Genomic DNA, 12,791 nt, shown 5'->3' with positions numbered 1-12,791 from the left:
GAAACAATGTACACCAATTTCTCGCCTCAATCTAGAATTTTGCCAAAAGGGCTCTTGTTTCTGGACCGCTTTTTGTCGATCGGGTTTAGACGAAGAGCGCATCCTGTTGGGCAGCAGGTAAGCGCTGTTTTTTTATCGTGTAACCACCCATGACATCATCTCCGACATTTTTCGAAACTTGAAGTAGTAAGCAGAGCCCAGCCGCTGTCAGGAACGACCCTTGGCACCAGCAACAACCTGTACCCAACGCTGTAGACATCCACAATACGACAGAGATATCGATAAGACGGAAAGTTCAAAAAGGTTACTTCTCCATGTAACATGAAGGGTATTCGCGTTTAACTTTCCCTTTCCTTCGGGAATCAACCGAGAGCAAATCAGAGGGAAACGTGTAATTCCATCCTAGTCACCTATTTTACAATAGGTGAGTTGAAAGGTATCGTTTCGCCGCGGAAGAGAGGTTGACTTTGGCTTCTGTCCGCTATTTGTGGGATTAATTTCAACGAGTATTAACTGTTGAGCGTTGAGTCGAATGGATACTGGTTAAATGTGCCCGTGATACCTATGGAAAAATGTTTTCTTCACACAGTCGTGGCTTACAACAGATAAAAGTCTACATTTCTATATAATTTGTTTAACCTCACGATTCAAAGTACTTACCGACAGTTAGGTCATGGTTACGCACATTGCCAGATAGACCTGTCTTCCTCACAAATTAGTCCTCGCACGATCGATCCTAGATTCCGTTCCCCTTTGCTCTCGCCAAGTGACACAAAAGATTCGTCCACTTTTCTGCTCCTGTATCGGAAATATTCACCGGTTTTCTGTTGATGCACAATGATCCCGCTTACCACTCGAGAGCGACATATGGTGCGATACACTCCACAAGAACAAATTAATGCTACTGCGCTACGAGGAGCTAAGCCAGAATTCGATGTTGTTTCCGCCGCGGCTACTCTGTTAAGTCTCGCTCCTCATGCAGCATCGCCTTTGCCAGATTTTGCTCGGTCCTTTTCTCGGAAGCCCCTGTTTTCATCCAAAGCTCGGTCTTTCCCCAAGAGTACCAATCTTCCACCCATGCTAGTGACTTTTCCTTCGTCCGGGGTGGTTAGCTGGGCAGAATCGTCGGGTAGTGATACCAGTTTGGACGGGAACCAATCGGACTGTAGCGGTAGTAGCAGCGACAACCGGTTCACTGCTTCGGCTCACGGACAACACAATTCCAGTCCGCAAGCATCCCCACCCTTCTTTACTGGTACTATTTCGTTGGCCTTGGACACCGACGAAGAGTCCCTCTCGCCGATTCACTGCTTCATGCGCCGCTATTGCGTCGAAGCATTTAGCGCGACGGAAGGAGACGTTTCGACTCCGCGAGGCGGGCAGCCCTATGGCAATAGGGTTTCCATTGGCCAAGTTGGTATTCGTTGTCTCCATTGCAAGAATAGGCCCCACCACGAGCGCCAAGAACGAGCGGTTTGTTTTCCTTCTTCCCTGAAGAACATTTACCACTCCATCGAAACCTGGCAGCGCCGCCATTCACTCGTGTGTCAAGACATCCCCGACTGGATCAAGCGGAGCATGATTGATCTGATGGAAAAATCCAAGACTGGCGCTGGCGGGAGGCGCAAGTACTGGGAAGAATCTGCCGGTCAGCTTGGTATGGCGACAACAGATGACGGCATTCGATTTGTTGGTGTCCCGGGTGATTCGTGTAAATTTTTGACACATGAACGGCATAGCGTCAATGCGACTTTGGGTTCGAAAAAGCAGTGGCGCAAAGATCCAACCGTTGAAGTCGTTCGTCAACAAGACCGTCAACTCGTCACCGACTACCTCTTTCTACTCTTGGACCAGATGGAAATGTGTAGCTTTACTGAGGATGACCGCTCCGGCGGTCGAAGCAAAGTCAAGAATTGCGAGGCCGGCTACCCCGGTATGCAGTGCAAGCATTGCGAAGGCAAGGCTGGCTTTGGACGCTACTTTCCTGCCACTTGTCAAGCATTGACATCAGCCAATTCAGACCGGAACATTCACAACCACCTTGTCAAATGCCGGCGTTGTCCACCTTATGTGCAGGAGGAGTTGGTAAGACTGCATGAACAGCAACAACGCTACAAAAATCGTAGGGGCGGTCGCAAGCAGTTCTTTCAGCGCGTGTGGGCCAGGATGCATCCTAACAACACTGAATACGTCTGACGGAGCAGAGGAAGGACAAGTGCCTAGCTATTCCTAGGAAGCCATACGAGGAGTGGCACCCTGCCGAATTTTACATACGCATCCCACCAATTTAACATAATAGATCTAGAACTTGTTACCATCACGTCCTCCAAGTAGTCCCGCATCTCGCGACTTGTTCTTCTTCCGCCTCTTGGCTACGGCTTTTTGCACCGCTTGGTCACCTCCGCGTTTGCGAAGTTCGTCAAACTTGGCCTCGACGTGCAACTTTTTCAACTCGCGCCGCTTCATAAAAAACGGGCCCCGGCGTTGGCCTTCCTCTACTTGCTGTTGGAGTTTTTTCTTAACGGACCGCTTAGCGGCCCGATCAATCTGCTGTCGCTCCATCGCGGCCTTTTCGTGCTGCAATCGCTTAAGCTCGGCCTGGTCTTCCTCCAACAAGTCACCGCTACCACCACCTTGTTCCTGCGTGATTCCGAGCCGCTGGCGCATTGTGTGTCCTTTGCGGCCGCTTGTTTTCCGGGCAGTAATCTTCTGTTTCAGCAAAGCAATTTCCTTTTCACGTATCTCCTGCAGGAATTCATAGTTGTGCTCAAAATGCTCCACGTTCAATCGACCGCTGAGGCTGGAAATTCGTGGGTCTCGTGGTTTATACCGATGCGCTCCAATTTCAACGCCAATCCCACTTTCATTCAGTTGCGGTCCATGTCGGTTGTAGAAATCGGATCGCTTCGAAGACGCTTCCGTTGGAGCGTGCTTCGACCTTTTCACTTCGGATTGCGGTGCTTCCTTTCCGTGTTCGTCCTTTACGCGCTTCGCTTTCTTGAGGTCGGCTAGTCGTCGCGTGGCGATTTTCAAAGCCTCGGATTTGCGTTTGCGACGTTGTGTCAAGTCAATAGTCTGCTCTCGCTGCTTCTCAATGCGTTGAGCCAACGGTACGTCCTCAACTATATCGCCCTCTTCAGACTCCTCTTCGCAATCGCTTTCTGCTTGAGCGAACTTGTCGTTGCTGTTACGCTCTTCTACGGACGAGTCTTCCTCACCAAGCTGCTCGTCTTCGCTGCTGCTGGCTAAATCTGGAAATCTTCGAGGAGCTTCGCTGTCGCTGTCACTTTCGCTACTGCTGCTGTTGCTAGCAGTTCTCGACGATCCCGTGGGTCGATTGCGGTTTGTACGGGTACGTGCTTCCGCGACGGCTAAACGGGCAGGCGCAGTCGTGGAGTCTTCGTCCTCACCATCGCTACTGTTGCTGCTTGTACTTGCGGCTTCCATCTTTGGCAAAGACTCGGAGGGAGGTGTTCTGGTATTGGAAACTAGAGGGAAGTTGACCTCACTGTCAATGAACGATTTCTATTCCCACGTGCAAGTATTTGATTTTGGTTGGAGCGAGGGAAGGCGAAATCCGCAGACAGCCCAGACCTACCAGCCGTATATATAGGGTTGCTGATTGCAGCATAGAAATGCGGTCGGAGAGCAGGCGGGTCATCACTGAAAAGCTCTTCCATTCTATTTCCACTTTCAGACAGGCTTTTGAACTCCGAGAATGCCTGTAAGTAGACTGGAAAGAACTCGGAAAATTTAATGTGTCGAATCCATCGGGATCAATATAATGACTATGACATTATAGAATTTTCTGAAACGGACAAGGCATCTCATTCACTTAACAAAACCAAAGAGCTTCTTAGGTCTGTTTTAATATCGAACAGCTGCGTTCTATACATTCTAAGTTGCGTACAAAAATCTGAGATGGACAGGTTGTTGTCCCGGATCACAGACGCAAAACACACTCACAGTTTGCAGATAGCCGTTCTGACAATAATCGTCAAACAGGATTCTCGCCGCACAATTCTACAACGGAAGTGTGTTAATCTGTTATTTTCTTACTCATCGCAAAAGCGGATAAGCATGGCCTCTACCGAAGAATCGTCCATAGCGCTTTCATCACGGCACGAAGCCACCGCTCTGCAGGATGCGACCGACAAATCTTCTGGAAGCATTCACAGTCCGGAAAAGCGACTACAACTCTTTTCTCGGGAAAGACGAGTTGTCCGTCGATGTCGCTTTTTGGTGTACGCGGTCCTATTTGCCACGGGCCTGATAGCGTCGTTGGGAACTTTCTTTTACACTCGTAGTGCAGACCGCATTGAATTCCAGGAAGACGTCGAGGAAATTTCCAGCGTACTCCATAGAAGTGTCAGGAATAACCTCCGCACGACCATAGAAGCTATTGACGCCTTCGCTTCGGATGTGTCAACGTTTGCCCAATTTTCAAGTAACGTGACTACTTGGCCTTTTGTCACTATACCACGGTTTGAAGAAAAAGGTGTGAAGCTCCAAAACGCGGTCAAAACGACCAATTTTTTATTCCTTCCATTGGTCCCTGAAGCTGATCGTGAAGCCTGGGAAGCGTATGCGGTAAACCATCACCAAAAATGGTTACAAGAAAGCTTGGACTACCAGAGTGAGGTGGATGGGGCCACTCCGGTCAAGGCCGGGGCAATTTCACCTTCAATATACAATGAGGCGGGGAGTGAACTGGGGACAGGACCCTACCTTCCACTATGGCAGGTACGGACAAATTTGACAAAAAGGATTGGATACTGGTTCTCTTGTCCTCTCATGTACTTTCGTTCTTTGATTTAGACTACGCCGCAAGCACAACCATGGAACTCATACAACTTTAACATGCTCAATCAAGTGGAATTTGCTGAAGGGTTGCAACAAGTTTTATCTAGTCGAAAAGCGGTCGTGGCTGGAAGTTTTGCGGCCACCGATGAAGTTCTCGGTCTCTTTTACGGAAACAAAGAAAACTCGCAAGAAGGATTGCTGAGTCTGTTCTTCCAGCCAATCTATGAAAGCCACTCTGAACCTATGGGTTTGGTTGGAGTACTTGCCACTCTCATAGACTGGAATCTTGTTTTTGAAACCGATGTTACTTTCAATGCTGATGGTCTAATTGCCGTGCTCGAAACCAACTGTGGAGAATCATCAACCTATATGGTGAACGAACATTCCTTGGAATTTGTTGCAGGTGACCTATACAATCACAACTACGGCCTCGTTGATGACGAGTTAGATATCAGCTTGTTCGACTCGCTAGGACAGCTACCGACTCCGGTCGACAGCGAAAGTTGCCAGTACAGGTTTTCCACGTACGATTCCAAAAAGAAGGAGAACGGGGTTTCTTCTCAAGATGCTGCTATGCACAGCACATACGTGGCCCTCATTTTTGTGTTCACGATGCTCTTGTTCATCTTGTATGATTATGTCGTACAGAAACAGCAACAGTTGATACTCCAACAGGCCGAAGAATCCACGGCGCTGGTTTCGTCTCTCTTTCCTGAAGGTGTTTGCAATCGATTGATGCGCACCTCTAGAGTAGCAACAGAAAACGGAGCAAACAAAACTGGCTCCGCCATCAATGTACCTCACGACCATGACATTTTGGATCTGGACGACTTTTCAGACTCATGCATCAAAGGATACTCAAAAGAATCTCCCAAGTGGCGCCTCAAGTCCATGATTCGAGAGTCGACAGCTGACTTTTCGGAGGTAACAATCAACGAAACAAGACCTATTGCCGACTTTTTTCCGAATTGCACTGTAAGTCCCTTTTGAGTCAGGCTTTTTTGCTGTACTCTTCACACATTCGCTGAAATCATTTCACTTTGTTGTTTCCAGGTTCTATTTGCCGATATTGTTGGTTTCACTGCTTGGAGTTCTCAGCATTCCCCTGGTCAAGTCTTTACTTTGTTACAAAATGTATACGCAGCGTTCGACAAGATCGCGCGGAAGCTTGATGTCTTTAAAGTTGAAACAATCGGAGACAGCTACGTTGCAGTAACTGGACTACCAGACCACCAGGAAGACCATGCGCTTATTATGACTGGATTTGCTTTAGAGTGCCGGAGCCGGATGCGGGAAGTTACTGGAAAATTGGAGCGGGCACTTGGACCAGAGACGGGTGATCTTCGGATGTAAGGTACAAGGTTGATCTGCAAAGATGTTTACTTATAACAAATATCTTATGTTTCTATCTCCTTCTTTCCACAGGCGATTTGGAATGCACTCTGGACCGGTGACAGCAGGTGTTCTCCGTGGCGATCGAGCACGCTTCCAGCTTTTTGGTGATACAGTCAACACCGCTTCCCGTATGGAAAGCTCCGGAATGGCGGATCGTCTCCAGGTGTCCGAGTCTACCGCCGTTCTACTGCGAAGTGCGGGAAAAGTGCATTGGATCCAAGAGCGAGCTGAGTCTATCCACATCAAGGGAAAAGGGGATATGAAGACTTTCTGGATCAAACCAATGGAACGTGATTTGAGTTTGCCAAGCTCAGATAGCCTAGAAATCTCATCTCAAGCAAAGTCGCCGCGCTCTTCAATGGAAAATTTTCGAGACGTGGATGGCAATCACTCTAAGAGAAAGTTGCTTATGTCCAAAAACTCAATGGTCTGGGGTGATTCACAAGAGTTTCTGGAGTCCATGTCTCCGCCAATGCTGAGAAGACACTCATCAGACACAGTTTGCCGCTTAATTGATTGGAACGTTGAAATGCTTTCTGGCCTCTTGAAACAACTTGTTGCGAAGCGAGAATATCTTCAGGAAGCGCAATGAAAATGAAGATGGTGCCGAATTGGCACTTTTTACTGCAGCATTTCCAGGCTCAACCGCATTGGATGAAGTAGTGGAGATAATCACTTTGCCCAAATTTGACGCAAATGCAGTTGCCAGTCTTCAAGACATTGACCCAGATTTGGTAACCTTCGAAAGCGATGCAATTGAGAAGCAATTGCGAGACTATGTTACTGCAATCGCTTCAATGTATCGTGACAACCCTTTTCATAGCTATGAACATGCCTGTCATGTACAATTGTCCATGTGCAAATTGTTACAAAGAGTGGTTGCACCAGATGGGATTGACTGTGATGGAGATACTTCCGCGTTTGCCTTGAAAGCGCATACGTACACCTACGGCATCACTTCGGATCCCTTAACTCAGTTTGCTGTTGTTTTCTGCGCCTTGATCCATGACGTGGATCACACCGGCGTATCAAATGGTCAACTTATCAAAGAGAAGGCGCATGTCGCTTCTTTGTATAGAAATCAGAGCATTGCCGAGCAGAATTCCGTGGATCTGGCCTGGGATCTTCTGATGGATGAACGATACATGGATTTACGAAAAGTTTTGTTTAGGACCCAGTCAGACTTCACACAATTCCGTCAGCTTGTGGTGAACGTTGTTCTAGCCACGGATAATTTTGACAAGGAGCTTAGTACTTTGCGAAAGAACCGATGGAACAAGGCCTTTACTGATGTGCAAGTGGACGAGTCGGCTAGCATTGCGGCAAACCGCAAAGCCACAATTGTTATTGAGCATCTTATCCAGGCCTCGGATGTATCTCATACTATGCAGCATTGGGATGTCTACTGCAAGTGGAATGAGCGACTGTTCTATGAAATGTATGCTGCCTTCAAGTCCGGTCGGACGGACACAAATCCAGCACCAGGATGGTACAAAGGCGAACTCTGGTTTTTTGATAATTATGTCATTCCTTTGGCCAAAAAGCTGAAAGATTGTGGAGTCTTTGGAGTTTGTAGCGATGAATGCTTAAACTACGCTCTCGAAAATAGAAACATGTGGGAAGCGCATGGAGAAGCAGTTGTGGCCATGATGCTAACTACTGACTTTTATACGAAGTTGAAGCAAGAACGAATGGCGCGGATGCCTCAACGCAGGGCAAAACTAGCTGTCGATTTGTAACTTTACCCGACAAGCGAGTTCAATCGGTAACACCGTTAAGCACAGCGTCACTTGCTTTACAGCATAGCTTCTTAAATCTGCTATAAAATGTAGTACTCTTCACATTTACAAACTTCGTTAGCCGACAAGAGCTCTAGTAATTCCAGCTTTTTGCGCGGTCGACAGCCGAAAGCAAAATCTGGCTTTCGTCGTTTTTCAAGCGTGCGCTCTGCGCACGATTCAATCCAATCGCGCACGTTTGACAATGAGTTTTGTCTTGTTAAAAAAAACCACTATTGCCTGCTCACCTTTATACGGCCATCTGTGCTTCCATAAAAACCAATCCATCTCCGATTTTTAAATTTCTGTAATATTTTAATACCCTCTTTCGTTATGACAGAATACGAGACCATCGCAAGTATTCAAGGGTTGGACGGCGACTCCTTTAACCCCCATCAAGACGCTGCGCTCGACCTTTCAATTCTTGCAGAGCGCGACATCATAGGAATTGATTCGGAAGTGTCGACGAATCATTTCTGCGCGTCTATCCATGCCAGAACGATGCCCAAAGAGGACGAAGATTGTAGAACACCCATTGACCTGATTGTTGTGTTGGATGTATCAGGGTCGATGACCGGCAACAAGCTGAAGCTTTGCAAGAAGACACTGACAATGCTGCTCAGAGTGTTGCAAACTCAAGATCGCTTCGGGCTAATCTCATTCGGCTCGGATGCACGGGTTGAATTTCCTGCTCAAGCCATGAGTAAGCAGAACAAGGCGTCCGCATTGCAGAAGATCCAGAGCCTGACGACACGCGGATGTACCAACATGTCAGCGGCACTTGGTCTCGCGGTTCAAGAATTGAAGATTATCGAGAAATCAAACCCTGTTCGGAGTCTCTTCTTTCTGACTGATGGTCTCGCGAACGAAGGCATTAGTGATCTTGACGGGCTAGTCAGTCTCACTCGAAACTGTCTCCTACCATCTGACAACCCTTCAAACGTTCTCAACAGCGAAGTTATGATAGCAGAGTGTTTGGACGACCTCGCTACGTCGCAGCACCAGATCACTCGACTTCCTGTTGCTGAGATTGAAAGTGTTTGTAGGGCACCGATCACACTTCACACGTTTGGATATGGAAGGGACCATAATGCTGCACTTCTAGAGAGTTTAGCTGACACCACACAAGGAGGCGCCTACTATTTTATCGAAGATGATAGCAATGTTGGAAGTGCTTTCGGCAACGCTCTCGGTGGCATCATGTCGATTGTGGCCCAAAATGCTGTTTTGACTATCCGACTTCCATCCGAAGCCGAAGCACGAGGAGCAAGGATTGTTGAGGTCTATCACGACCAGGCTATTAAAAGAGAAAATGACATCTACACTGTATCTCTTGGAGACTTCTACGCGGAAGAGTCCCGCGATGTGATATTCAAGATGGAGCTGACCAAGCCAGCATTTACGTCAACTTTGCCGGTGGCCCACGTGGAAGTCACTCTTGCTTACACCGATACGCTCAAAAAGATGCCGGCCAATACAGATGCGTTCATTGGCTATGTACGTCGCCCGGTGGGTGCTGAATACTCGGCGCAGAACCACTACATTGAAGGTCAGTTGCTTCGTGTGCTGGCAATTCGCGAAATGAAGTCAGCCGAAGATTTGGCCAATCAAGGAAACTTCCAGGAAGCCCAGAACCGAATTGAGAATATCATTGCAAAGTGTCGTCAAGCATCTCCGACAGTCCGGGATATGCAGTCCATATCATTGTTGGTTGATGATCTATTTGATGCGAAAGCTTCGGTTCACAGCTCATCCACCTTTCGACAGTCCGGTATGCATCGTATGGCGCACCGACGTTTGGAGCATGTCAATCAACGCAGTAACATGGTCAATGCCACAGGAGGGGCCTACGCCACCACCACAAGAGTGGCGTATGCCAAAATGTTTCAGTCGAAGGATGGCTGAGGTTTATAAAGAAGCAGTTCGCTGGCAACAACCATTGGGTCTGTGAACGCAATTCCATTTTACACACACGGTAAAAACGAGTCTATAATTTATGCATCAACATCTTTGCCTATTCCGCCTAGACTTCGAATCAAACCCACGTAAACGTCAATTCCTTCCAAAAAGATTGACTCGGGAATGTACTCGTCATTTTCGTGGAGCATGATTTCGGTTTGTTTCATGGGTGAAAACCCCAAAGCTCGAATACCCAGTGCTCTCAGAAAGCGTGAATCGGTGGCCGCAGGAAATACTTGCGGTTCAAACTTGAGATTCATGTCCGCCATGGCTTTCGAAAAGACAGCATACCAGGGGTTCTGATTTGGGTCGGTCGAGGTTACGGAATGCTTCTTCATATCGTTGCCGTTGCCAAGAAAGGACCATTCAACCTTGTTCTTTTCGTCCTTACTGCACTCCCGGCACCATTGATCCAGCATTTCTCCAATCTCTGAGGGTTCCACGTGCGGCGAAATGCGAATATCCAAACTGCATTGCGCTTTGGGTGGGACACAGTTGTAGGCAAACGTCTCCCCGACCCTGACACCCGCCTGAAGAGTGGTAATATTGAGGGAGGTCACGTCGCCCAACGTTTTCGCCGCGACTGCGTGTGCGCAATTGACGTGCTCGTCCAATCCCAGTTGCGCTCGCTGGCCATCTCGAAAGGCCAAGGCCTTGTTGGCGAGTTCCACCAGCTGTTCGACTGCGGTATTTTCGATAAAGCGGGAACCGTGGCCGGTCGGACCGTGTGCCGTCACATCAACCCACCAAGGCAAGCGTTCCCCGTAAAATACGGAATACGTGTCGGTCGTGGAGGCCAAGCCTTCGTCCAATGCCAATGCGATACCGGGAAGGCTGCGGTAGGTTTCGGATTCCAAAAATGCGGCCATTCCAAAGCCTCCCACCTCTGCAAACGTGAACGATGCAAACAACAAACCGTGAGCACTCACAGTCAATGGAAAGGTAGCATCCCAATACTTTTCTCCGACGCCAGAAAAGTGGTTGGCTGCTTACCTTCATCCGGTACAAAGGTTAAGTAGATACTCCGTTCAGGCTGCCAGGTTGGATCCAGCCGATGAATGCGTCGTATGGCTTCCACGTACTGAATACAAACACACTTCATATCCTGTGTGCCTCGTCCGTATATGTTGCCGTCCCGCTGTAACCCTGCAAAGGGTGGCACGGTCCACGCAGACGTATCGGCCGGCACCACATCGTAGTGACTATTCAAGACGAGTACGGGCAAGCCTTCGTCACGACCCTTCCAGATTGCCACGACGACCGGAGAGTGTGCGGGTGCTTCGGGCAATAAAAAGACCTCGTCCAATACCGCCGTACCGCCATCCTCCCGACCCACGTTGCGACACAAGTCGACAAGCCAGGCTGCGCAAGACCGGTAGGCACCCGTGTCCGGAGCCAGCGTCGAAACCGTCTCGAAGCGTACGAATTCGACAAAGCGATCCGTGGCCGACTTTTGTTCGCTGGCCGACCAGGAATGCGACGCCAAAGTTTGCGCCGGAACAGCAGAACCGGAAAACGCCGCTTCGTGAGGAGACATGGAAGGGTAGTGAATGACTGTGAATAAGGTACACCTTTGTGAGAGCGTCGTTCCCCACTATCAACTCTTGTGGACTGTCCAATCCGGTATCACGGACAACAAGAACTACATCAACAGCTTCGTCCGTTTCCGAATGAGCACTACTGAATCCCGGTAATGACAAAAGATTGAGTCGTGTATCTTGCGTCATACAATATTTCATTGATGGCTTCCAGCTGGAAGTGAAAGCTTCTGCCGACGACGGACGTGCTGTTTGGAAAGGTCCATGGGCAAAGACGACCGTGTGTGGGCGGAGAGACGAAAGATTCTCGTTGCGACGAGCACGGGTTCTATTGGCTTTCTGCGGAATTGGGCACCGCTCTCACGGTGGCTGGACTTTGGGTAATTACACACCAGCCAAAGCACCTTTTTCATAGTCTCTTCGCAACACGAACGAGCGCTCCTCGACTCGACATATTGACAGTAACCATCACAATGTGGTCCTATAAGCGCGTGAATATCCTCACGTTGGTCGCTGGTGTCGCACTGCTCGTTGCGTCCACGCCAATCTTGGCGTCGGCGGCGACGTCCCGCGTGGAATTTCCGTCCGACTGGACGACGCCCTTATCCGAAGGAGACAGGGTTCCGGAGGTCACCTTTCTCACGCGGAGTCGCGTGGAATCGAACGATCCGAACCCGTTCGACTGGAAGTTGCGTACGACGGATGACTACTTCAAAGGCAAGCGGGTAGTGGTCTTTGCGATTCCGGGAGCCTTTACCCCCACCTGCTCGTCCACGCATTTGCCCGGATACGAGGCAGCTTACGACAAAATTCGTCAACAAGGAGTAGACGATGTGTACTGTAAGTCGTTCTCTCTTTGTGTGTGTGTGTGCACAAACTCGACGCGATGGTAGTCTCACCTTGTCTCTTGCCATTTTGGGCCTTTCGTTGGCACTGTGGGATCACAAAATTAGGTTTGTCGGTCAATGACGCCTTCGTCATGCGCCAGTGGGGTTTGCACCAGGGTTTGACGGAAGACAAAACCGTTGGTGGCTTGGGTTTTACCAAGGTCAAATTGATTCCTGACGGTGCCGCGGCCTTTACCCGAGGCATGGGCATGTCCACACTGTGGGACGTGGAACGAGGCTTTGGCGAACGCTCCTGGCGTTACAGTATGGTCGTCAACGACGGTGTCATTGAGAAACTCTTTGTGGAACAACCGCTTTTGCAAAATTCTGGACCCGATCCGTTCGAAGTCAGTGACGCCGACACCATGCTCGCGTATTTGCAGCAAAAAACGGAGCTTTGACCGTAACGTGTATCTAGTGGAATGTGCAGC

General features: G+C 49.0%; 6 protein-coding genes across 6 annotated transcripts; 4 read left to right on the top strand and 2 right to left on the bottom strand.

Moving 5' to 3' along the window:
- Positions 1–785: 785 nt before the first annotated feature.
- On the top strand, positions 786–2,177 carry PHATRDRAFT_48377 (predicted protein; the record flags this gene model as incomplete). The annotated part of the gene is made up of 2 exons (XM_002182897.1): positions 786–2,085; positions 2,127–2,177. The coding sequence occupies exons 1-2, from the start codon at positions 838–840 to the stop codon at positions 2,175–2,177; spliced, it is 1,299 nt and encodes a 432-aa protein (XP_002182933.1). The 5' UTR covers positions 786–837.
- A 124-nt stretch (positions 2,178–2,301) lies between these two features.
- Positions 2,302–3,499, bottom strand: PHATRDRAFT_48376 (predicted protein; the record flags this gene model as incomplete). Its single annotated transcript, XM_002182770.1, has 1 exon — positions 2,302–3,499. The coding sequence occupies exon 1, from the start codon at positions 3,445–3,447 to the stop codon at positions 2,302–2,304; it is 1,146 nt and encodes a 381-aa protein (XP_002182806.1). The 5' UTR covers positions 3,448–3,499.
- A 581-nt stretch (positions 3,500–4,080) lies between these two features.
- Positions 4,081–8,078, top strand: PHATRDRAFT_48375 (predicted protein; the record flags this gene model as incomplete). The annotated part of the gene is made up of 5 exons (XM_002182896.1): positions 4,081–4,743; positions 4,819–5,778; positions 5,857–6,152; positions 6,229–6,660; positions 6,779–8,078. 5 exons carry the CDS (start codon positions 4,081–4,083, stop codon positions 7,935–7,937), a joined length of 3,510 nt encoding a protein of 1,169 aa, XP_002182932.1. The 3' UTR covers positions 7,938–8,078.
- Positions 8,079–8,263: 185 nt separating this feature from the next.
- Positions 8,264–9,991, top strand: PHATRDRAFT_54892 (predicted protein). The gene has a single exon (XM_002182895.1). The coding sequence runs from the start codon at positions 8,310–8,312 to the stop codon at positions 9,879–9,881; it is 1,572 nt and encodes a 523-aa protein (XP_002182931.1). The 5' UTR covers positions 8,264–8,309; the 3' UTR covers positions 9,882–9,991.
- PHATRDRAFT_15083 (predicted protein) lies at positions 9,971–11,202 on the bottom strand (the record flags this gene model as incomplete). Its single annotated transcript, XM_002182769.1, has 2 exons — positions 9,971–10,821; positions 10,929–11,202. Coding segments are annotated over 2 exons (1,125 nt in total), but the record flags the coding sequence as incomplete, so codon positions are not given.
- A 672-nt stretch (positions 11,203–11,874) lies between these two features.
- Positions 11,875–12,761, top strand: PHATRDRAFT_22388 (peroxiredoxin; the record flags this gene model as incomplete). Its single annotated transcript, XM_002182894.1, has 2 exons — positions 11,875–12,313; positions 12,427–12,761. Exons 1-2 carry the CDS (start codon positions 11,947–11,949, stop codon positions 12,759–12,761), a joined length of 702 nt encoding a protein of 233 aa, XP_002182930.1. The 5' UTR covers positions 11,875–11,946.
- Between the last annotated feature and the right edge of the window lie 30 nt (positions 12,762–12,791).

This window comes from Phaeodactylum tricornutum, chromosome 17 (assembly GCF_000150955.2).
Source record: "Phaeodactylum tricornutum CCAP 1055/1 chromosome 17, whole genome shotgun sequence".
Lineage (NCBI taxonomy): Eukaryota > Bacillariophyta > Bacillariophyceae > Surirellales > Neidiaceae > Phaeodactylum > Phaeodactylum tricornutum.
The sequence above is the reverse complement of the archived record's forward strand: the minus strand, read 5'-3'. Positions and strand labels throughout refer to the sequence as shown.

Bases quoted from the DNA above. Each gene is read 5' to 3' on its own strand.
- PHATRDRAFT_54892 (XM_002182895.1), top strand. From the start codon at position 8,310: ATGACAGAATACGAGACCATCGCAAGTATTCAAGGGTTGGACGGCGAC.